This window comes from Pempheris klunzingeri, chromosome 6 (genome assembly GCF_042242105.1).
Source record: "Pempheris klunzingeri isolate RE-2024b chromosome 6, fPemKlu1.hap1, whole genome shotgun sequence".
NCBI lineage: Eukaryota > Metazoa > Chordata > Actinopteri > Acropomatiformes > Pempheridae > Pempheris > Pempheris klunzingeri.
Genome location: NC_092017.1, coordinates 15,348,460 through 15,359,442, shown reverse-complemented (window position 1 = coordinate 15,359,442; position 10,983 = coordinate 15,348,460). Strand labels below are relative to the sequence as shown.

Genomic DNA, 10,983 nt, shown 5'->3' with positions numbered 1-10,983 from the left:
CAATTATGTGGCACACAATACGAAGTACTTGAACTTCTCTTTACTTCAAAGCACAAAATACGGAGCTATGAAGAATTAATGAACGCAACATGTTTTATAAAGCGCACTGCACTCTGGGTGTTGATGTTTCTTGTAGGCGTTAACAGCTTAGAGGAGTTAGGCATTGCGAATGACAAAGAACGACATTTCCCATGATGCCTCTGTCCCTAGTGAGGAACTGCATACCCTCTACTTCACGTACGGCGTGCGTACGACTGATAGCATAACTTCTGATAATGTTTTGAGTAAGTAGCCCCAGAGTAACCGCCACGTACTGAGGAAGAGCGCGTATTTCTCCCACAAATGGCCACATTTGTATTTTTCTCTGTAAACAAAACAGCTCGGACTACAGCTAGACGATGTTTGGGTTCACGTTTATTAAATGGGCTCACTAGAGCAGGAGAGTCGCGTTCGCCGCTGTCCTCCACTAACAGCCCAGCTTTGACTTTGCTTCCGGGACCGAGATGGTTTTCCAGGGGCTCCAGCGTACGGTTCATGTCCCATGGGACCGCAGGCAGAGCCGCAGCCGGGCGAACCAGAAGGGGAGTCCTGGCGCTCAGTGGAGCCGCTGCAGTGACAGCAGCAGCGGCGGTAGCGGGGTTAATAGCCAACGCGAACCACTTCCAGCGTGCTGAAATGGCAACGAGAGTATCCCAAGCCGTCGAGGAGAAGGAGCTGGAGGGGGACATCTTGGAGAGATGCCGAGACTTCATGTCTCCTCCGGTGACCGACATCGGTGTGCTGCAGGAGAAGAAGGGGGAGATGCGTACGAGGATGGAGATGTTGATCATGGAGACGCAGGCCGAGTTCTGCAAAGCCCTGCAGGAGGTGGATGGTGGGACGTTCAAGGTGGACCGGTGGCAGAGGAAGGAAGGTGAGGGAGGGCTGGGGGCTCTCCTGATATGGTGATGTCACTAAAACTGAACGCTGCATTTATTTGTGCTGAAAGCAGCATGGTCCCGGATGCATGAAGAAACACAGCCATAAACTGGCAAGAAGCCTAACCTGTCAAGTCAGTCTGTTTCATTTTACTTTACTGTGTGTGTGTGTGTGTGTGTGTGTGTGTGTGTGTCTGTCTGTCTCTCAGGTGGCGGAGGAATCAGCTGTGTCATGCAAGATGGAAAGGTGTTTGAGAAGGCAGGGGTCAATGTGTCAGTGGTGTTTGGACACCTGACCGAGGAGGCCGCCAAGCAGATGAGGAGCAGAGGGAAAGTCCTCAAAGGGAAAGATGGTAATTTCTGTGTAGTTGTTTTTTTTTTCCACATGAGGCTTTCAGAGTGATACCTTATGGATAAAGTTTCATGCAATGCTCTTTTCTCCCAGGTAAGCTGCCATTTTGTGCCATGGGTGTGAGCTCTGTTATCCACCCCAAGAACCCGCACATCCCCACAGTGCACTTTAACTACAGATACTTTGAGATCGAAGAGGAAGGTGGTGAGTGAGAAACTGTCACCCCCTTGACATCATCAGTTGTGTCTTGGTGTCAGTGACACTATTGAGTACATGAATGAATGATAACCCTTGTTGTGTCCTTCCTTGTCCTTGTCCTTGTCTGTGTGTGTGTGTGTGTGTGTTCCAGGCTCTAAGCAGTGGTGGTTTGGTGGCGGCACAGATCTGACCCCAATTTACATTAATGAAGAAGATGCTTTTCTCTTCCACAACACCCTGAAGGAGGCCTGTGACAAGCACCACCCGCAGTACTACCCTGACTTTAAGAAATGGTAAACTCAAAATCAGTCAAGCGCTTGTAAAAGTTCCCGTACTGCCTGTGTATGTGTGTGTACTGCAGCACATATGCATCTGATTTCTGCGTATTATTGTGTGGATTGCAGTGGGTGTATCCTCACTGTAAGATGATGATAAGAGGAAGTCTCTGCCTTAAATTTTCAGTTGCAAAGAAGCCGTTGAGCCATAGCGTTGGCCAGAGAATGACTGCTGGGGAAACGAAAGGGATGGGTGTGGTTTATCTGATGTGGCTTGTAATAAGTATATTTTCTCAGCTTAATTTGAAGTTGAATTTCAAAGGCATTTTGGGAAATACTTTTGCTCTTGTGTTGAGAGTTACATGAGAAGATTGATGCCACTTGCACGTCTTTCCGTTAAATATGAAGCTGCAGGCTGCAGCTGGTTAGCCTGAGATGAGGGATGTAGAGGGGCTGGTACCTACACACAGAGACAGGCCAGCTGTTTCCCTCTGATTTCAGTCGTTATGCTAAGTTAAGCTAACAAACTTCTGCTTTTAGCTTCACATTTAACATGCAGGCATTCATGTCCATTTTAACTCTAATTTAAATACACTTAAAAAGTATAGTTGCACTTTCACCCGACTGTTTTTTTCTATCTTCCCTTTGTGATAACTGGATTTTTCTATGATTGCCTTTAAATTATTTGTTTGTCTAACTCAGATCTTGTGAAGATTTTCAAGTCCAACCCTGGTAAAAATAAAGGAAAAAAGAAAAATGTAAACACCTATTGGTTGATGCACTTGCATCCACTTAGTTTTTGCTGCTTTTGTTTTAATTAAGTAGCTCACATACCTGCGCAGTTTGTTCTCTCCACTGTTTCACCAATTAGATCTGTAGCCTGACATGTAAACTGAAAGATTGTCCGATCCAATTATTCTGGCGTCTAGGTGTGACAGATACTTCTACATCCGGCACAGAGGAGAGACTCGGGGTATAGGAGGAATCTTCTTCGATGACCTGGACACCCCGAGTCAGGAGGAGGCATTTAGCTTCGTCAAAAGCTGTGCCCGCACCGTGGTGCCCTGTTACCTCCCCATCGTGTACAAACGTCTCAACGCATCCTTTACTGATGAAGAGAAGGACTGGCAGCAGGTCCGACGAGGAAGGTGAGTAATGTGTACATTTTACAGAGGACACTGTGAAAATTTCCATAATCATAAAGGCCAAATTTGACTTCTCCATACATACCATTACTGCTTAAAAAGTAATTAATCAACTGTACTGTAAATAAACACCTTAAACTTGCATAGGATAGCTGATCCATCACAGATAACAATTAGTTTCCTTTTATTCTGTATTATTTAACATTAAACAAAGACTTTGACACCCATTAATGAGATGAAAAATGATTTACGGTTAAGTCGTCTCCATGCACAGCCCGAGTGGTCCAGAGCCGGAGTAGATCCTGGCAGAGCTCTCTGCCTCAGCGGGGAGTTTTGAGTCTTTTAGTGAGAGACGGAGAATGAGCCAAAGAGCTACTTTATGAATGGAAAGAAGTGCAATAGAAAGTCAGACAGGGATTGGAGGGGTGAGATAAAGTGGGAGAAAAGAGGAGAAAGAAGAGCCGCGGTTCAGCCTCATCAATGAACTTCAGTAAACTTTCACTTCCACTCCCATTGCTTTAAAGCTGTGCGGTTATGCAGCTGATGGTACAGATTGATTTGAAATGATTTGTATTTGTCAGTCCAGTAAGCAAAGAAGGACAAAGGATGATGTGAATTCGGTTAAATTTTTGGCATTTAAAAGGCTTGTGCACTGCTGCCAAGATGGTTACATCAGAGCTGCTTAACAGCAATGAAGGCATCAGCATGGAAGACTAAAAATTATAATGCAAAAATAGCTTTTTCTAAAAAATAAAGATCACTAAATGGTCACTATTCTGGATTACCTACAAATCTTCAGATATTCTCATTTTGGATTGGATTAAGGCACCATAGATCTTAACAGTGTCCTAGTAATGCATCATAAATCACATGTCTACAGTAAGTTTTCTGTGTTTATGTTGTAGATACGTGGAGTTCAACCTGGTGTATGACAGGGGAGTGAAGTTTGGCTTGGCCACGCCTGGCTCCAGGATCGAGAGCATTCTCATGTCCCTCCCCCTCACTGCCAGGTACGACAACACTGGTTGGAAGCGTTGTTAGATCTGCAGGCTTGCAGTGACAGTAATGAGGTGTCTGTGCTGCCTGGTAACGAACTAACCCTTCATCCTCAGGTGGGAGTACATGCACGAGCCTGCCAAAGGTACCAGGGAGGCTGACGTGCTGGAGGTGTTAAGAAACCCAAAGGAGTGGGTGTGACCCCAGTGTTCCCATGCTACGTCAATATGGACAAAACATCCAGGAAGCCGTCTTTGTTGTATTTTATAGTGGTGTGACCTGTTTGAGCAGATCAGCAGCAGTTCACACTGTGTTTACCAAAATAGTGCGATAATAATATGATGCTGCATTGCACTCGTTGAAGACTTAAAAAAAAAAAAAAAAAAAAAAAATCTACGTTGGTACTTTTCTCTTTCGCTTTTTCAAATCGGCCTTGTTAGCACACAGAGACGTTGTTTTTTATCTTCATGACTGAACACGGTGTCATTGCTCACTGCCTGCCAAACTAAAGGGAGACCAAATCATGTAACTGCACAGGTGGCCATTGTAGCTGCTTTTAGGTCATCTCACGTTGGTGATGTGCTCTTTTTTTAAGTGCTTGTGTCAAACACTAGCTGTTTTTTTTCTGTGCCTGGTCTAAATGTGGCTCGCTCTACTTGAAGCTGTCAGCGCTCTACTCTCAACTACACTTCTTAAGACAAAGCACTGGAAGGGAAAATGAGCCTGTGTATGTGTGTGTTTGTGTGTGTGTGCCACAACTGGAATGAAATGATTATAAATGTGGCTGTATTTCAGTGCATCTGCTCACAACAGTGGGTTATTTTTGACAAAGCTAAATAATGAAAATAGACTGGTCCCCCATGAGCCCCATTTACTTTGTGGTTAATGAGTCACTTACTGCTTTGTTTGGACAGCAGTAAGCAATAGTTGGATTTTGGATCATGTTCCACACAAAAGATGGACGTGAATCACAGGCCAGGTGGCTCATTGAAGGAGGAGGAAGATTGTCTGTTTTTAATTTAATTATATTATAATAAATTGTTCCATTACCTTTTGATCCTAATATTGCACATAAATCTTTGATTTTTGAATCTTTCTCCACTGAATGACATTTTTGTTCTATTTGTTCATGCACTTGATCATTTCTGATTTTATAAATGTACCTGTAATTCAACTTTTAGTGGGAGACAAAACAAAGCTCAGCAATGTATCATGCATTTTTAAAATAATAGATTCCCGGGTGACCCAGCAGAGTAGAGGAGTAGAGAGATTTCAAGTTAAAACGCTCACAAAACAGCATTTGTACTTTCCAGATCACATTCACAAGACACTTAATGAAATTAAGGACACATGTTGCATATTTTTTGTGTTTTATTACAAATTAATTCAAGCTTCTGCACATATCAAGGATTTAAAACAAGTTCCCTTGCATTTAATGTTATATAACATTTTGTTTGTTTGATAAGGCATTGTAAAAAAAGGGCTCTGCAAGTAACGGTACAACAAAGGACCTAACCAAAATGGCTACCCCCACCAGCACAACTCGGTTGCGGGTCATAGCAAGTGCTGAGGTTCACAGGTCAACTCACAAAAAAGTATAAGTATAATAATCAGTGCTGAAAGACTGTGAGGAGTACACAGCAAACGTTTGACATTTTTCAGTATCCGTGAACATTAGACATATATTTGGTTTTTGTAGTGTATGCAGCAACATTGCATATAGAGTATGAGCACTTTTTTTTTTTCCAGAGGATTACAGTGACATTGTTATGGCCAAGAGTGACACTGAAGACGTCAAACCACACTGTCCTAATTTCCATCAAAAAGCTCATTTTGAGCTCAAACACAAAGTGCCTTCATTTATTCACGACTTCACTGTATAATTGTTACACTAGTATCGATGCATTCACCACATTCCTATGCAGTAGAAAATCTCACTGTAACTTACTTTCACACATACGGACTTTACATATTTATATACACAGGTACATCACACATGCTAAACATGAACTCTGCCAGAGCGACGTTAAATACAGACTCTTTCCCCTCTAATAACTTTTCCCAAAGCTTCTGTTTCTATTGCTTTCTGTCCCACATTCCTGTGCAAGTCAACTTACATTTACGGTGTAGCTGCAAACCTATTTGAAGAATCCTCAGTGTACTTTTAGTGAAAGTGGCACAGCAGAAGACCCTAGTCATATCCACAACATGGTTACATTTGCTTTAGGGGAAAGGTTAGGGAAAGACTTTCACAGTTAAAGCGGGCTCTGAGCAACGGCCCAGAGGTGGACATGGGCCAGCGAGCACTGACCCGTCAACAAACAGTGCACAGCCAGATCCAACCTCAGGTGTGCAGACCAAGCTGCATGCATTACCAAAATATATGCACATGTTACACACATACACAAAACACATTTCAGCACCCACCCCCCTTTATAACGGATGGCATTGTTTTGAAATTGAAACTCCAAAATATTCATAAATGTATACTGAAGTTGGACCGATGCATTCATTTGGCAACTTGACTATTTAGACCTGCATTAAGTGATATGTTTGATTTCAACAATGAATCAAATTACTGATTGTAATGTGAAAGGCTCACTAGTAGTGTCAAACACACTGAGAATTAACAGTTCTTTACAGTTTTGACTGATTGTTTTGGTTCTGTAGCCTGATTGTTAAGTAAATTCCTGTGTTTTAAAGCTCCCTTTAAACCCCCAAATAAAACTGTGGGCTGGTGAAAAAACTGAGCTAAAAGACTCTAACCAGAGCAAACAAGTTCACACTGGACTCAGGTGAGCGGGTCGCAAACAGTTGGATGGTCATGTTGCTCTGTAACTGCTGGTTCTGTGAGTAGATAATTGTCTGCTTACAGGTTATAAGAAATTACAAACTTGATTTTGAGTTTTGTGACTGATTGTGTCCACCCCCTGGTGGACAAAAACTGCTGAATGCAACTTTAATTTATTTGGGTTTCACTGGAATGGTCTAAATGAAGAATTTTCACATCAATGCGATATATAAAAGTAATAAAGAAAATACTTTTTTTGACAACAAAAAGGTCAAATTTAAAGTCTTTGAAAATAGGTGCAAAATATTCACTATTGGCCAGTTAAGTCTTAAAAATTGGCACTAACCTTCAATAGAGCGTCGGTCCAACCCCCATATACACTTTTTGAATAGCTGTCCATCATTATAGCAACCACAAACCTTTTTTTTCCATTAAGCCACATGCATCATTTGTTATGCCTGCCGAGTTAAATGATTTGCTACAGTGTGATAGCACAGATGCAAATCAACAGAGGTTTTGGTTGGTTGTGGTATTGCAATATCATTTGCTTCCTCCTGCTATCACTTCACCTCACTGATGAAAGGTTAGTGCAAATTTCAACAGATTGCATTAGTCCACTGACCGACTATTAATAGTGTTTCTGTATGTGTTGAATGTGGAAGGCTGGTGACACCACAATAGTGGCACTGCTAAATGAGAAGATGGCCTTAGTGTAGGTTAGGGTTTTTGTTGGGGTGGTAGTGAGTGATAGGTTTACTTCCCATGGCCACCGGTGACACTTGTAGAGCTGGTGTTGACTATGTCCTCATACTGCGGGGGTGGCTCCGTCTCTATTTGGACGTCTGCATGGCCCACAGCCTCCTCGTAAGATGGTGGTGGGTCTCCGGCGCTTCCTCTCCCTGATGTGAGCTCTGAGCCTGGGTACGCTGGGCTGCTGTGGACACTGAGTTCTGATTGGTCACCGTGGTGGTAATCCCTCCCCCAATGGTCCATAGAGACCACTGACAAGACGTGGTCGTGATGCGAGTGTCCCAGGCTGGGGCTGCGCTGTGACCGCTTACGGGAGTGGTAGCGCCACACGGTGATGGCGATGGCGGCAAAGATGAGCACGACCAGCAGTAATGGCACGATCAAGTAGAGAGAGTGGACTCCGCCAACCACCGTCTCCAGCCCTCCAGATGGACTGCTCTCCTGCACATATTCCTCCCAGAACCGTCTCTGCAGCCAATCAGAAGACAGACAGACGTGTTGTCAAAATCAATACGAGATCAAAAGTATTTTCCTCAAGATGAGACCCCGCTACATTCATGCAGGCTACAGTGTAAACACGGCGGAACAAAATTGTTCTCAAATGTGTCACAGGACACACAGTGTACATTGTACAAATACTTTTATCTGGATTACTGCAACACAAAAGGTCTACTGCAACAACACACCGAACAAAAAGCGACCACATGATTGTGCACGTCCGTCAGCGTGAGTTTGCTCTCTGTCCTCTCACAATAGTTTTACAAATACACCTCCCTCTCGCATGGACTCGGCGGTTCTTCCTGCTGATAATCATCACTTCCTGAAAAAACACCCACATTCCATGACTTGCCACTCTTGGCGTAGGATTTCATTACTGGACACTTGAGCCCTACCAAAGAGTACTTTAAACGGATATGTTGGATTTTTTTTTTTTTTTTACACAGGCCAGCTGGTGTGAGTTACTCTGCTGTAGTAATATTGATTTGTGGATTTGAACTCCAGCTGGGTGTCCTGTGTTCAGAGATTTCCAACCAGCCAGACAGATGACAAAATAAAGCATCAGTTACAAGAATTAGGCATCACAACGATAATTATCCACAGGGAAGTACCAAAACTGAATTGTGTGTTTTTGCTTATGGGGTTGTTGGGTGTTGTGTTATATTTCATTTAATGACCCCATGACCTGTGGTAAATGTTTGTGTGAACAGTCACATGTTGGCTGGGAAATCTCTGACTGCAGGACTCCGTGCTGGAGCTAATATCCCTGTGTAGACATTACAACTGGGTGAGTGACTCAAACTACCTAATGCTGTCCCTTTATGTGGTTTATGCAGGAGGCCACCTGTGGGCATAAGCAATCTGTGGCAGGGCTTTTCATGTGTTCTACTTTTATATTCCTGTGTGTATTTAGCCTTGAGAAAAAGGAGGAATTGTGCTTCTGACGTGACTTTGTTCTTTCATCCCCTCACCGTCTTCTCGTCGTTCTCGAAAGCCTCGCGGGCCTCCTCGTAGGTGCAGATCTCCTCGCGGCACTCACGCTGGATATTACCCTGCTTCATCTCCTCCAGCAAGAAGTTGGCCCTGCGCAGCCGGTGCAGCACTGAGTGGGCCGCGTCCGCCGGCAGGAACACTGAGATGGAGGGGAGGAGTGGACGGGGGAGACAAACGCAAGATTGAGAGATGTGTGAGAAAAGAAAAAAAAAACATAAATCAAGATAACAAGAATAGACAAGAAAATGAGAGAAAGTGAGTAAAGTAGGGGTTAGTCAGTGAGTGAAACAGCATGGGGGCGGAAGCAAAATTGGGGGAAATTTGAGCAAAGAGAGGGTGTTGAAAGAGAGAGGAATGAGGCAGATGGAGGAAAAGAGGATAGAGATGCAGAGAAAAAAAAAGGGAGAGGGAGAGAAGTGGGGAGTGAAACAAAGGCAGTAGAGCCGAGCTGAGCGCTGCCCAGTGCCCACATTTCTGCATAAAAACAAAAGCTCCTTTGATTTAGGCATCCATCCCTGGGCCACATAAGAGAAACTGGAGGAATTAACTTAGTGAGACAGTGGCCGTCTGTTTCACAAATCCAGGAGAAGAACATAAACTCTGGACCAGAAACTGCGCACAAGATGTCACAACATGCCCTGGGAATGTCTGATGTGCTACTGAATTAACAAGTAATGGCGTCCGTGTGACTCATAAATTAAGGGATGTGATCAGCACAAGGCTTGAAAAGGGGGGAAAAAAGACAAAGACTAAAAACAGGAAATTCGCCTGGGAAAGAATGGGAATTGTGTGCTGAAGACAACAGTAAAATAAAAAAAAACCTGGAGAGTAACATTCCATTGACTAACAAACAATATTGAAAATCAACACTGTAGGGGGAAAAAAACAGTTTAAGAGCTGATGAAGATCATGTGAACGTCTCTGCCTGTAGGCTAAAGACATAAGCAGTCAACTTACCACTCCCCATGATCCCTGCAAGTCTGTTTGGGCTGATTAATCTGTAGAAAACCAAACACACATAAACATACAGCTTTGAACATGCTGAACCTCAGACAATAATTAACCAAAACTCCTTCTCAGAAACTGCAGATATCATATTGTTTCTTTCTTACAATAAACAGTTATTTACTAAATTCTTTGGGTAGGGCACGGACACATTAATGGCTTATGACAGACTGAAAAGAAGGTAACAACTATGATCATCTAAAACAGAGCAGGGTATTTCTATATATCTCACTTAAGGGAAATTCCTTTTAAAAAGTTGATTCTAGAGGGAAACTATAAGTCAGTCAAGACAAAACAATAGCACAGCCGTATGAAAACATCACATCCGTTTAGCACAATGCTCCTGCACGCTTTGGGACAAATTAAAACCTCACTTTTCCAACAGGATGAACGGATAGGACTATTGTTTCAAGTGTTTAAGGGCACTGTGAAACATCCTTGACCAATGTGACAGTGACCAATGGCGGCTGCTGCCCAGTGTTACACATGGATGTGTCACCGGGACTCCTGCTCCCAGCTGCCCGAAATAGACCACCAGCAGCGGAAACATCACAAACGAAGCGCCGCCGCCCCGTTACACAAATTACCAGAGAGCGTAGACAGAGACTGGAAGCTACAGCGGTGTTTGTTAAGCTTCACCGCGGCCGCAAAATGTCCATTCGTGTCCGTGTGTGTGGCGGTGAGCTGGTAAGCGCACAGCGTATTGACAAGCGGGGATGATTTGTAGGATCGGTGCGCCTTCCTTCCTTCGCTCGGATGCGATTTAACGAGCGAAACATGACTCAAACAGGCGGATATTCACACAGGTAGGTCGACAGAAGCTCCTCCGCTGAACACTACAGGCTTTTAGCTCCGTCTGTTGGAGCAGGGGTAAACTTTATCACTTCGACTCACCTCTTTTCGTCCCCAAAATGCGCATAAGCGGTGCCTCGTCCTCCCTGCTGCTGGCCAGAGTGTTGCTATGCACGGTGCGCACGCGCACAGCTCTGTTTGCGTCCAGCCTCACTTCCGCTGAATTAAAGGGACAGTCCACAGATTAATACAGACCACACTGACAGCAGCC

The 10,983-nt window shown here is 43.9% G+C and overlaps 2 protein-coding genes across 2 annotated transcripts; one reads left to right on the top strand and one right to left on the bottom strand.

The window, feature by feature from the left end:
• The first annotated feature begins 255 nt into the window (after nt 1-255).
• cpox (coproporphyrinogen oxidase) lies at nt 256-4,974 on the top strand. Its single transcript, XM_070831877.1, has 7 exons — nt 256-913; nt 1,127-1,270; nt 1,363-1,473; nt 1,619-1,760; nt 2,672-2,890; nt 3,793-3,897; nt 4,000-4,974. Exons 1-7 carry the CDS (start codon nt 343-345, stop codon nt 4,082-4,084), a joined length of 1,377 nt encoding a protein of 458 aa, XP_070687978.1. The 5' UTR covers nt 256-342; the 3' UTR covers nt 4,085-4,974.
• Nucleotides 4,975-5,240: 266 nt separating this feature from the next.
• On the bottom strand, nt 5,241-10,889 carry prrg1 (proline rich Gla (G-carboxyglutamic acid) 1). Its single transcript, XM_070831878.1, has 4 exons — nt 10,815-10,889; nt 9,873-9,913; nt 8,894-9,054; nt 5,241-7,892 (listed from the first exon to the last, which is right to left on the bottom strand). The coding sequence occupies exons 2-4, from the start codon at nt 9,880-9,882 to the stop codon at nt 7,428-7,430; spliced, it is 636 nt and encodes a 211-aa protein (XP_070687979.1). The 5' UTR covers nt 9,883-9,913; nt 10,815-10,889; the 3' UTR covers nt 5,241-7,427.
• Nucleotides 10,890-10,983: the final 94 nt, after the last annotated feature.

What these genes read in the sequence shown, in the direction of transcription:
- cpox (XM_070831877.1), top strand. Translation starts at nt 343, where the DNA reads ATGGCCACATTTGTATTTTTCTCTGTAAACAAAACAGCTCGGACTACA. An exon ending in AGTCCTCAAAGGGAAAGATG is followed by an intron (nt 1,271 to 1,362) that starts GTAATTTCTGTG and finishes CTTTTCTCCCAG; the next exon opens with GTAAGCTGCCATTTTGTGCC. An exon ending in TACCCTGACTTTAAGAAATG is followed by an intron (nt 1,761 to 2,671) that starts GTAAACTCAAAA and finishes TCTGGCGTCTAG; the next exon opens with GTGTGACAGATACTTCTACA.
- prrg1 (XM_070831878.1), bottom strand. An exon ending in TCGAGAACGACGAGAAGACG is followed by an intron (nt 7,893 to 8,893) that starts GTGAGGGGATGA and finishes GATTGGCTGCAG; the next exon opens with AGACGGTTCTGGGAGGAATA.